The 13,765-nt window shown below is 38.7% G+C and overlaps 1 protein-coding gene across 3 annotated transcripts in view; it reads left to right on the plus strand.

The window, feature by feature from the left end:
- EBF1 (EBF transcription factor 1) overlaps positions 1–13,765 on the plus strand; it is a 367,600-nt gene that overhangs the window by 341,737 nt on the left and 12,098 nt on the right. For all 3 annotated transcript variants that reach the window (XM_038772540.1, XM_038772541.1, XM_038772542.1), the window contains exons 12-14: positions 11,641–11,706; positions 12,759–12,936; positions 13,389–13,568. In XM_038772540.1, coding sequence (XP_038628468.1) covers positions 11,641–11,706; positions 12,759–12,936; positions 13,389–13,568 — 424 coding nt within the window. The remainder of the gene's footprint in view (positions 1–11,640; positions 11,707–12,758; positions 12,937–13,388; positions 13,569–13,765) is intronic.

Here is a 13,765-nt window from a genome sequence, read left to right on the forward strand (position 1 = left end):
CACAGTATTTTAAATACTTGGTGTAACTGTCCTCTGTAAGGGAGTGCTCGCTCCTTAAGAATGACAAAGGGTTACTGTCAGTTCCAGCAGGTGGCGGTATAGAAATTGTTGTAGTTGTTGCATGTGTGTGTGTGTGTTTGTGTGTGTGTGTGGTGGTAGTAATAGTTAGGGGGCCACTTATAAAGCTGCACGAAGCCTCAGTGTGAGAGGAGCTGGATAATCCCTCAAACCTTAGGATAAAGTTATGATCTCAGTTATCTGCCTTACCACCCACAAATAACAGTCGTTATAATAAAATAATTGTGGGGGCAGGAGGGAGGATTGCCGCAAATGTGAGCTCATGTGGTGCTTGGAGAAAGTCAGGCAGCAGTGTCTACTTCATTGGCATTCCAAAGCCTCCCTAACCATGGAGCCGCTTTTTTTCTGCTTGCCTGAATTACTCATTCAAACACCATGCTAATTAAGAGTACCTTAAAGTAATGGAAGTAGGCAGCAACATCCTTAAATATAAATCATTTTCACCTCCACAGGCCACATGATATGTTGCATCTCTGTCTCTCTATCTGTATTGAAAGTGAATGTTTATAGTCTCAGTTCATCAGTTCACATTAGCCTCATGCTGAATATTTAAACACAGAACAATTTGAACACACCATGAAGGAAGACAGTGACTGCACTTTCATTTGGAACAGCAAGGGCTCATCTAATAATAATTTAGTAAATCAGCCATTTAGTAGCTCAGTTGTACACTGCATTGTGCCAAATATTATTCCACTCAACTGTACACTTGCAAAATTGAAATTCAGACTGTAATCTCACAGCACTCTTGTTCATTGGTGGAATGAGACAGAAAATCACCCTCCTAAAAGATCATTTCTGTTTCAGGATCTATCATAAGTGTATAACAGTGGTGAAATAAACACAAATCATTTGTATACAATGTCATCTAATTATGCTTAAGTCTTTAAGCAAAGACTATCAGGAATCTGGGATTCACATAAATATCAATGAGGATAAAAATATCAGTAACAGTTGCATAATACTTTGGTTGACTAGTGGACATAGGTCCAATTGCTCTGGTTAGGAACTCGATGTATCAAAAACTGTCCAATGGCTAACACCTCTCCAGACATGCTGCCCTTCTTCCCGAGCTTTAAGCCATTATTCCCTTTTTCTTTGAATGTTTTATTTTGGGGAACATAGGCAGATAGCAGGTAGTATAGATCTAAACAACAAAACACACACATGTGGAAAATCCAATTTGAAAACAGCTATGATTTTACAAACCAGAATTAGTGTTTCCCATGTTTTCGTAGTGCAAAATTAGGTGGCTTCCCACAGCACAGTTACATGGAATAATAAGAAAAAAGAACTAGACAAAATGCGAGCAAATATTTTGCTGAGCAGTGGTATAAGTTGTTTTCTAAAGTGAAGGGCAATTTTAATATGTAAAGTCTGGTTGAGAGGGACTCTTGCTGTTTAACATGAGATGTATACCACTATGCCGAATTGGACATTCATGGTTGATGTATCTCTTTTAGTTGAGAATTGAAAGGAACTGAGATCCCTGGTGGATGAGTCCTGTGTATTCTTCACACATTAGTTCAATGCACTACTCAAGGAAATAAAAGTTCTACCACCCCAATTGGAGAGATGAAGAAAATGAAGCATGGAGAAAGGGTAAATGACCCTTAACCAAAGTTCACAGCCTTAGGCCTAAGATAGCACAAGCCTCAAGCCAAGTGCCATTACAGATGGAGACAAGGAGGCTAAGAAGTAAGGAGCCTTTAGGTCTCCAAGACTTCCAAAGAAGGGACTTGCCTGTTCCCTTTTCCATGCCACCATGATCCCATTTAGGAAAGATTCCTGGAAAAAGAAAACAATTCCAGTATAACAACTTCTCAAGAATACCTAGTTTCAGGGTGTAGACCTAACTGCTGACACTTGAAAACTGGAGTGTTTTGGTAAAATGATGAAGCAGTAATGTTTCTTTTATGAGAATCTCCTCACAGAAAGGGAAGGCTTGGCACCACTTGGAGATCAAGCTCGGTGATCCATCATAGTAAAGTCAGCTGTCCCAGCCAGCTTCTCAGAGGTCACTCGATCGAACTAACAGCTCTTACAACTATATTATTGCTTACGGAACAGTAATTGAGGCACCATGGATAAAAATTACCTGGTCTAATAGGCAGTGAACAATTTTCACTCAATAAAATTATAAGCCAAATCATTCGTTTCATAACACTTGGACTAATTTATTTGTTGACCTTTTAATATCCATAGCTCTTCAGCAGTATTAACTGCAACTTAGACAAAATCTCTTGTTCATTTTACTTTCATTGATTTTTTTTTTCCATTGAGGCAATAACAGCTGTTTGAGAACAGCCTTTTCTTTCCATTGTAAAAGTCAGTCACGTAAGTTAGTATGTCTTATGCTGATAGAACTACTTTATCTTACTACCTGCTCAAAGTCTGATACAAATAATCTCATGATGTCTTTGTAAACCAGGCTAAACCTGCTTCTACTTTCACTAGGTGTTAGTACTGATTCATGTTCAGAATTGATCGATCTACTAATAGGTGATGGAAGGATAGTAATCTCAAAACAGCTCATAAAAATAAATGGAGAAATTTCAGTTCTTCCTTTGCCTTCATCTTGGTAGACTGGCCTCTCTTCCTGCAGATTTTAAGATTATGGTGAGTTGTTTTTATAAGGGAATGAATAGGAAAGAGGTGTATTCATTCATTCATTCAATCATATTTATTGAGCACTTACTGTGTGCAGAGCACTGTACTAAGCACTTGGGAAGTACAAATTGGCAACATATAGAGACGGTCCCTACCCAACAATGGGCTCACAGTCTAGAAGGGGGAGACAGACAACAAAACAAGTAGACAGGTGTCAATACCATCAGAATAAATAGATTTATAGCTATATACACGTCATTAATAAAATAGAGTAATAAACGTATACAAATATATACAAGTGCTTTGGGGAGGGGAAGGGGATAGGGCAGAAGGAGGGGGGGCCATGGGGAGGAGGAGAAGGAGAGGAAAAAGGGGGGCTAAGTCTGGGAAGGCCTCCTGAAGGAGGTGAGCTCTCAGAAGGACTTTGAAGGGAGGAAGAGAGTTAGTTTGATTGGATGTGCAGAGGGAGGGCATTCCAGGCCAGAGGTAGGATGTGGGCCAGGGGGTCGATGGTGGGATAGGTGAGAACGAGGCACAGAGAGGAGGTTAGCAGCAGAAGAGTGGAGTGTGTGGGTAGGTCTGTAGAAGGAGAGAAGGGAGGTGAGGTAGGAGGGGGGCGAGGTGATGGAAACCACTATGGCATGACACCATGGCATAGCATGGCACCACTATGGCAGTCTTCCCACGAACTGAGGGAAGACTACATGGAACACTAAAGCGTTTTGCATTCAGAGAGATAAAATATAATTGTTCCACCGTTAACATTTTACTGTCTCCTACACCTAATCTATGCTCATCCTTTTCATTTAGTCTGAAGTGGTCCTGAGTTGAGTGCCTCCTTCAAGAGAAACATTCTTATGTCGGTGATAAAATGAAAGTGACTGCACTGAATGTAGAGGTTATGCTTGAGTAATGTTTTAAGCCTGATTTGGAAATATAACACTTCAGATGAGCACTATTTTGCAAGGTCTGTGCGCTCGGCATACTGCGAATTAGGGAATTCTTGTACAAATCGGAAGCTTAACAACATTGTTTTGTTTTGTTTTTCTTCCTTCCTTCTCCCAAGTCCCTCTTTGAACACAAACATACCTTTTAAGTGGGAAGTTTCCACACTAAGGTGTTCTGCCACACATTATCACTGACCCTGGGGAAAAGTAAAGGTGAGGTAGGAGAGAGAGTGTATACATTTTAACCTCCTTAACAACCTGAGGAAGCACTCCTAAGGTGCCTCTCAAGCACTTATGAAGAAAGAAATGAAATGGAAGTCAAGAATACAAAAATCTCCTCAAAAAATCATTTCAAACTTAGGCAGGGCTCAAAATTCACTTAGAGAATTAATAATAATTATGGTATTTGTTAAGCGCTTAACTGTGTGCCAGGCACTGTACTAAGCACTGGGGTGGATAAAACAGATCGGGTTGGACACAGTCCCTGCCCCACGTGGGGCTCATATCTCAATCCCCATTTTACAGATGAGGTAACTGAGGTCCAGAGAAGTGAAGTGACTTGCCCACAGTCAAACAGCTGACAAGTGGTAGAGCCGGGATTAGAACCCATGACCTTCTGACCCCCAGGCACATGCTGTATCCACTGCACCATGCTGCTTCCAGGATCAAATACGTACATCTTTCTGTTGATGAAAGCTCAGAGAGCAACTCCTTCTGCCCAAAAGGTCAGAGACCTGACTTTTTATTACCCTTTCCCCTGCTTTTGGCAAGTCCAGGTAAAGAGTAGGGGCAGAAATAGGTGAAGACCAGAAAGGTCAAAGGGCCAAACAGACCACTTCACATCTCCTTCCCTGGAATAGAATATAGTTATTGACAAACCTTGGTGTCACTTCAAATTGGTTTAACCAAAAAAACAGGAAGAAAGTAATGACAACAAGTAAACTCAGGCATAAAGATAAGCAAGATGCCCCAATGCAGCCTCATAAATAAATCCAAAAAAATGTCAGCCTACATCTATTTACCATTAACTCCTTCTCAGCTACTCAGGGTACATTAGAGGTTAAATAAATTTAACTTGAGTCTCTAATATATGTTATGTTTTCAGAAGTGGAATTCTGTTGGCAAAATCAAGATCAACCCAAAATCTGGTCTAAGGCAGTGCCTTAGCTTTCATATAAAGTCTCATCAGAAGGATTTAAGGAATGTTATTACCGGGTCAAACAATGCTCCTCCCAGTGTAGTATTTGGTCTTTAACTCCAGCAACAGATTGTTTAGAATAACCACATGATGGTTGCCCTCCTTGACATCCAGTCTAATGTTTAGGGATGTACAATCTAATGTCCTTAACTTTTTCCTCTATATCCCTGATACATCTCCTGTGACTCATTATGGAACTCTCATCCATGAATATATCCAAACCCATCTTGAATCTGTCAATATTTTCACCCTGAACAACTTCCTGTGGTAATGAATTCAATATGCCTACCACCTGCTATGTGAAGCTATGTTTTCTTTTATTGGTCTTGATAACTTCCATCTTGAGTAAGAGTCCTTTACCAGTGGCACCCTACAACATTGTGATTGATGAAAAACGTGGAGACAAGATTCTTTCTATTCTTTCTTTCTTTCTATTTCTCTATGGCTGATGGAAACTGAGAAGGAGCTTGGGAAGGGCAAAGGCAGGGAATAATAATAATGATTATGGTGTTTCTCAAGTGCTTACTATTTTCCAAGCACTGTGGTAAATACAAGGTAAGCAGGTTGCCCCACGTGGGGTTCACAGTTTAAATCCCCATTTTGCAGATGAGGTAACTGAGGCATAGAGAAGTTATGTGGCACATCCAAGGTCACACAGCAGACAAGTGGTCGAGCCAGGATTAGAACCCACATCCTCTGAGTCCCAAACCCATGCTCTTTCCACTAAGCCGCACTGCAGGCAGTCTTGTCTAATGCTGTCGAGTCATCTCCAACCCATAGTGACATCATGGACACATCTCTCCCAGAACGCCCTACCTCCATCTGCAGTCGTTCTGGTAGTATATCCATAGAGTTTTCTTGGAAAAACTACAGAAGTGGTTTACCATTGCCTCCTTCCACGCAGTAAACCTGAATCTGTGCCCTCAACTCTCTCCAACTCTCTTGCTGCACATAACAGGGGAGATTGTCTTCCACTCGCTAGCCATTAGCCAAGCTAGGAACGGAATGGATATGGCCTCTGCTTGACTCTCTCTTTCGTAGTCGAGAATGGTAGAGTACTGGAAACTCTGCAGGTGCAACCCTGAGAGGGGAAGGAGGCAGTATCCATCAGTAATAATAATAGTAGTTCTAAGACCTTAGAGGGGAACCGGAAAAGCATACTGGTGGTAACTCACTGACCTTTTCCTTAGCCTTAATGTTGACTCTCCTGTCTGTCGTCTTGGTTGCATATCACCTTCTCCAATGACAGAGGTACGATAATTCCATTTCCTAGTGTTCCTGAAAAGAAAAATTCCTATGTCCATATTTCCCTCTTTAATTTGCTCTCCCTCCCATTTTTTTTTAAATTCCCACTGAAAGCAATTTTGTTTCCCCGTAGTTCCTCCATCTTTGCTCAAGAACGATGATTTTTGTAAAACTGTATGAGAAACAGATTGGCCTAGTGAATAAAGCATGGGCCTCGGAGTCAAAAGGACCTGGGTTCTGATCCCTGCTCCTCCACTTGTTTGCTATGTGAACTTGGGCAAGTTTCTTCACTTCTCTGTGCCTGTTACCGCATCTATAAATTGGGGATCAAGACTGTGAGCCCCATGTGGGACAGGGACTGTGTCTGACCCAATTTCCTTGTATCCACTCCAGTGCTTAGTACAGAACGAGGCACATAGTAAGTGCTCATGGCTCAGTGGAAAGGCTTTGGAGTCAGAGGTCATGGGTGTGAATCCCGACTCTGCCACATGTCTGCTGTGTGACCTTGGGCAAGTCACTTAACTTCTCTGAGCCTCAGTTACCTCATCTGTAAAATGGGGATTAAGACTGTGAGCCCCACATGATCACCTTGTATCCCCCCCAGCGCTTAGAACAGTGCTCTGCACATAGTAAGCGCTTAACAAATGCTATCATTATTATTATTATCACCACAATTATTATTATTACTATTACTGTTATTTTTATGTGATAATATAAAATGCTTATAATGGGGATAAAGTTATTTTTTCAAAACAAGTTGGTTTGAACACACCCCAGGTAGGAGAATGACTTTTGTTGTTGTCCGGACTATTACAGACAGTGAATAATAGTTAATCAAGAGAAAACATTGACTTGCTAGCTCGACTGTTATAATTTCAGGCAACATGGGCTTCAACTTGTATTGGGGTGAACTGTCCTAGTTATATAAACTCATTATCTGTACATTGGATCAATATAAAACTAAGTAGAAATTATTATTATTAATAAAACCAAATGTCAGTTTGGGGAATGAGGCAATTCTGACCAGTACCATCTTTGAGAACCCTTTTTGAAGAAGATGGATGCTTTTAATCAGAATTTGTAATCCGCAAAGAAGTACAGTGTCAGAGTTTTGGTAGAGCAATAGCCTTTTGAGAGCCAATATATGAATCTGTCAATGGTCCTAAGAGCACAGTCAGTACATGGCTGACATATAGCATGGAACAACCTCATTTCACTAAGAATCTGAAAATAGTGATGCTGCTTTCACCAAGCATGATTCATTATACTAATCACAAAATTAAATGCAGGTCCGGGTCAGCAAAAGTTGGGAGCCTTATTCATCAAAAGGTGGCATAAACTGTAGTCATGATGATCAAATCTGATCCTAGATAATTTACATATTGGATTTTTTTCCTGAGGTCAAATGGACCAAGAGTTAACAGCACAAGCAACAAGAAAATTTCACTCTCTGCAACTGCATCAATAATTGATCATGTTGCAAATATAGTAGTCACCGTAACGTTGGTTCTGAATACCAGGTTAAAAAGAAAGTTATTTAACCTTGCTACTTGGATTATGGACCATCTTGGGCTACCACAAAATTTTCCTGGAGGCTGTCTGGACTGTGTATTGCATGGAGGGGAAATAGCTTACCTCCCCAGCTAATCTCTATATAGTGTTTATGGTTCCTTCCATTTTAGTGGTATGTAATAATAATAGTATAGTATAATAATTCTGGTATTTAAGTGCTTACTGTGTATCAGGTACTGTGCTAAGTTCTGGGGTGGACACAAGCAAATAGGTTTGGGACAGTCCCTGACCTACATGGTGCTCAAAGTCTCAACCCCCATTTTACAGATGAGGTAACTGAGGCACAGAGAAGTGAAGTGACTTGCCTAGGTCAAACAGCAGACAAGTGGCAGAGCTGGGATTAGTACCCATGATGTTCTATGTATAACTATTGGGGTATTAAGTGAGTTCTAGAAATGAAAGTACTTTATATTCTAAAAAAAATCAGCATCAAGGATAGAAAAAGAAAAGTAATGTAAAAGGCTCTCAAAGAATGATCATATTTCTCTGCTCTGCATTTGCTAAAAGATCAGAAGTAATGGTCATTTATTGACCATACCATTAAAATTAAGTTTTAGCAAGTGCTCAGCTTTATATATTTATCCTGTAAAATGAAATGAGCCCAAATCACAGTACAAGGTTTGCATGTAGTAGAGGCATTTTCAAAAAGATAAATAGAATGATTTTTTCTGTAAATTGGGTTAATGTATGTTTATTTTCAATAGGCAGGAAAAGACATGAGCAAGGTCATTACTGAAGATTGTAAGCTCCTTGTGAGCAGGGATCAACTCTACCAACTTAATTGTATTGTACATTCCCACGTGCTTAGTGCAGTGTTCTGCATATAGTAAGTGCTCAATAAATACCAATCAATCAATCAATCAATCGTATTTATTGAGCGCTTACTATGTGCAGAGATTGATTGTGGCTGAACATGTAGATGGGGTATGAGCTTTGGCTCACTCTGGATCACTTCAATATTTGATGTACAGCATTACAATTTTCCTCTTCGACTAAAAGGGGAAATGTTGATTTTTTTTTACTTACAGCCAGGGAAAGGATTATTTTAACAAAATCTAATCTCTACTTATGTACTTTGAACTGAATTATGGAAACAGTTTAATCTTATTATAAGAAAGGGATACTTTTATAAACAAGTAAATGCCAAATTAGATATTAGCTTTTAGTTATCTTTATTTTTTTTTAAATAATGAAACTGCATATTTGCATAGAATGATATTTTATTATGCCCTGTAGCTACTCGGAAGAGGGGGTTACGAATAATTTCAGAATCAAAAGATTGTATGAGACACCCAGTCCTCTTCTTCTGAAAGATTTCCTCTTTAGTATCTTGGGCTTAATCATTCTTCCAGTGTGCAATTACAGATTTTTTCAAATTACCATATAAAACTACAAAAAAATTACACTTGTGGCCATTGCAGTGGTAATACACAGTATCAATTTGATTTTAAGAGGCATGTATCTTTTATATTACCTGTCATCTTTATAATACCTTTTACAAATTTAATCAATATATTTTAACATTCTATATACTTTCAGCGCAATATACAATAAATATTCAAGTTTCCTCTTAAACATGCCTTAGCCTTTAAATTGCGAAAACTGCAGTGCCCTTTCAATCGACTTACATAATGTCATAAAATATACATTTCCAGGTAAATGAAGTCAGCCACTTCAATTTAGTCTCTCAAACTGGTAGTAAATGAGAGGTTAACACCATGGTGCCAAACCCATTATTGAGTAAATTTAGCACCTTGGACAGCTCTGTAAAATCTTTATTGCTTTCCTGACCCGCTCGTCATGTTCTGTCTGTGTGTTCAGTGGCTCTCAGCTCTGATTGAAAGGCAATATATTAGATCCCGAACACAAACACGCTCGGGGGCTAGTTCACGGGGAGCATAATGACATGGAGGTGAGAGCAATTTTCTGGTGGCCTCGATGAGAGCCCCATGCCTTGGCCCATTGCGCTAACTCCTAGAGGACTTGGAGGCTCCTCTCTCCTTTCTATTTGCAGACAAAACGAATATCACCAGAATAATTTAGGGGAATAGGAAACTGACTTAAACACCCTAAAATCCAAAAGTTAATATTTCCCCTGAAGAGTCACTCAAAAATGACCACGGTAGCATTTCATGATGTGGTTTTCTGTAAGAGATTTAGGATCCTTGAAGGGGTTTGGGACATAGACTGTGCTTTTCAATGAGCTGAGGGTGAGGTATGACTTGAATGGAAAGGGAGTTTCAGTGTTTTGAGCAACAGAAGGCTTCCATCGTTTGAAAACTCAAACTATGAAGTTGAGTCAAATTAGACTGGTATTTGTTACAGATACAGAGTAATTTCATAGGTATATAGCATTCAGTCTGTCTATACCATAGTAAATTATTCACTCCTGTGGTCAAACACAAAAAGGCAATCTACCTTTTCCAAAAAAAAAAAAAAATGGTTCAAATTATATAATGCATTTCACCTCATGTGTGGAAAAATAACTACAGTGTTTTACAGAGGTGTGTTCAGCATCTTGAGGCAAAGCGTAAATGTTTTTGGAAGTTCAAAAAAACCCCATCTCATTTTTGAATTTAGGACATTATATATGTCATAAGTAGTTACACTAGTATGACAACTATTTTGTCTCATATTATGGGGAATTTAAAATTGAAAAAAATGCTAATATATATCTAAAAGCTTGTCATTTTAAGAGTTGCTCGAGGATTTTTGAAGAGGCTATGGTGACAGCAAAATGAATGCAATTATATCTCTATTTCTGATCAGAGTCTGCAGTATATGAAAATTGAACATCACTACTCTTTCGGTTTTAAAATGCCTATTGTATAAAATATTTAAAGTTAAAACTTTTTGATTTTACACATGCTATAAACCCAGAACATTTTTTGTTGTAAAGCACATTAAAAGATCATTTTACGTCTTTGGATCTTTGTATTCTTGGGTAGGTAAACATCTTTTTCACAGTAGAGAATTGCTGTAGTTAGCTTCAAGGGTCAATACAAATTTATAGCATATTTAGAAAATATGAGGAATGCGATTGATCCCAGTTCAAGCTGTGATGCTGCCTGTTCCAGTTCTCTCATTTTGATTTTATTACAGAATAAAAATAAAGTAGTTCTACCCAGATGTCACAATGACTAATTCTAGGCCAAAACAAGAGAGAAAATGCAAAAAAATAATGTTTTCTTAATATATATGGAGATCACTTAGACTGTGAGCTCCATGTGGGACTGGGACTGTCTCTGATCTAACTTGAACCTGCACTTATAAAACAGTGCTGACACATAGTAAGGGCTAAACAAATGCTATATATGCAATGAGAAACACAACTACGTTGGAAATAAATGAGTAGATCAAGTATCAAAGCAATAAATAAACTCAAGATGTTATAAAAGATTCAGAATGAGACCTGAAAGTTGTTATGAAGGGAATTACAGATAACGCATTTTTCCAAAGAATGTCCATCCATTGTTATGGGGATTTGCTATAGAACATGGATATGATAGTTCTGATTTATAAGGGAGATAAACAAAAGATGTTTCATGCTACATATTTCCAGCAGCCTAAGATTGATTGGAAATCCCATGAATATAACCTGCCTGTTAAGGTCGTGTTTCCTGGAATAAGCAATTAAGTACAAAATAAACACATTTTAGGGATTCGTAACGTGCACTGAATGAAATTGATTGGAGTAATGCAGTAAATGACCTCAAATTGTATTCTACAATAAATGTATGAGTGCTTTATAGTGCAGAAGGCAGACAATTGAATGATGTATTTTATCTTGGAGCACCAATGACTCTCACCTTTTGACTTGATTAAGCATGTATGTGAACAGGATAAACTTCTGATTTAATATGATTCAGGGTTTCTCAATGTGGTTGCTTTTAAATGGAATAAGACCAGATAGGATATTAATGGTCTCTTTGGTATTTCATCTATTTCACTCAGAGGAACAAACCTGTCTTTTTTTTTTTCTTTTGGCAGGAAGTGATACTTAAAAGAGCTGCTGACTTGGTGGAAGCACTGTATGGTATGCCACATAATAATCAGGTAAGTGATTTAAAAATATTTGGCTATATACCAAGATAAGTCTAGGTGGGAGAATATTTGTTCATTAGTACGGTAAGAAAGCCTCAAAAAATAACAAATGTATAAGCTTACATAGTTTCAACAGGCAAAAAAAGGTACAGGACTGATCTAGTGTTCTCTATCCTCTTGGCAAATTATTTCCTTAATGCACAAGACTGAATTTATTTGAAAACTTTCTTAAAATGCTTCATAATTGAAGGATTGGATTGATTTCTGCTTGGTTTTATTTTACCTATTCTTATTTCCAAACATATTTGAAAACAGTCTTAGAATTTATAGGGCTTTCATAATGTGTTTGATGATGAAGTAGGTATCTGATGATAAATGCATCCCATTCTGAATTAATGAAATAGAGCAATATTTGGGAAACTTATCTGACCTCTTCTTTCCAAACTATATTTTCATCTTGAAAAGAAACAGCATTAATACTCTTTTCATGTGCTTTGCTTCAGTATTTGAGATCTAGAAAGTGAAGAAATGATAGACTAGATAGGGGTAAGGTCTCCTGGGACTAGCACAAGACCTTCCAGGAGTCATCCACAATGGGCAATTTCCTGCCCTTAACCTTAGTAGAGACAAGCAGTCACTTTTCATTAGTCACCATCTTTGCAGCCCTTTTCCAATATCCGTGAACACATTTATGCCAAGTGTGTTGGGCAGGGGCTGGCTCTTGCCCCACATAAACTACCTAACAGTGTTTAGGTTATGCAAGGAAGCATGGACATGGTTGGAGGCAGAAAGGGAATGCTCATTGTTGGGGTTGATGGCAGGCCAACACTGCTTCCTTTTGTTAATGAGCATCTCTCTTCTTTTATGGTTGTGGCCGTTGGAAAATTGTCAGGTGGGAAAGGAACATGATTAAGATAACATAGGAGGGCAAGTTTTCTCTCAGGGTTAGGAGGGCAAGTCATGTCTCTGAAAGGAAATAGTCAAGCCTGTATGCCTTAAAGGGTGGGGGAGGGAAACTGCAGTGCTAACCCAGGGAAGTCACTTTAAATTCTTTTATTTTTCAGGAAATAATCCTGAAGAGAGCAGCAGACATTGCAGAGGCACTGTACAGCGTTCCTCGTAATCACAACCAGCTCCCTGCACTTGCTAACACTTCTGTCCATGCAGGAATGATGGGAGTTAATTCATTTAGTGGGCAACTGGCAGTGAATGTCTCAGAAGCCTCACAGGCCACCAATCAGGGTCAGGAAATGATTTTCTTTCTGTTTTTGAAGCATAAAATATTGTTTTCAGTTAGAATGCATTTTCATTTGAGAGATTATGTGCTTTATTGTGTCAGGTTCCCTTTTAGAATTTATCTTTCAGTTTCTACCACCATTTGGTGGAGATACAATGGCAATTAAAGGATGCATTACCAATATAGACATTCAGCTTAATGAAATAAGGATGGTAGAGTGAAAAACCAGCAATGAGATTCTGCTGGGAAGAGTTGCATCAATTATTTTCCATGTTATGAGAGAGCCTTTTGACTGCATGTATATCCTTTTTGAGTATTTTCCTTTGACAAACTAATATGTTAGACAGACCCATATATTTCCTACATTTCCAAGATCTAGGCCATACACACTCCAAAGGGGAAAACCTTAAGAAAACTAGGTTTGCCTGAACATATGCCTCCTTTCTCCCTTCAACAGGTTTTACGCGCAACTCAAGCAGTGTATCACCTCATGGGTACGTGCCAAGCACCACCCCACAACAGACCAACTACAATTCCGTCACAACAAGCATGAATGGATATGGGAATGCTGGAATGTCAAATTTAGGCGGTTCTCCAACCTTCCTAAATGGATCTGCTGCCAATTCCCCCTATGCCAGTAAGTAGTATTGTTCTGTATTGTTGCACATTTTCATTTAGAACGAATCAATTGGTTGTCCACTCGATATTTAGTTTCTCTTTGAGAAATTCAAGATAGAACTTGTATGTTGCAATCCTCTCCAAAGCACTTACTGTTGGAACACTTTTACAGACAAGCTGTCTTTCCCATTCTTCACATGGAGAGGCACATTTCAT

This window comes from Tachyglossus aculeatus, chromosome X1, assembly GCF_015852505.1.
Source record: "Tachyglossus aculeatus isolate mTacAcu1 chromosome X1, mTacAcu1.pri, whole genome shotgun sequence".
NCBI lineage: Eukaryota > Metazoa > Chordata > Mammalia > Monotremata > Tachyglossidae > Tachyglossus > Tachyglossus aculeatus.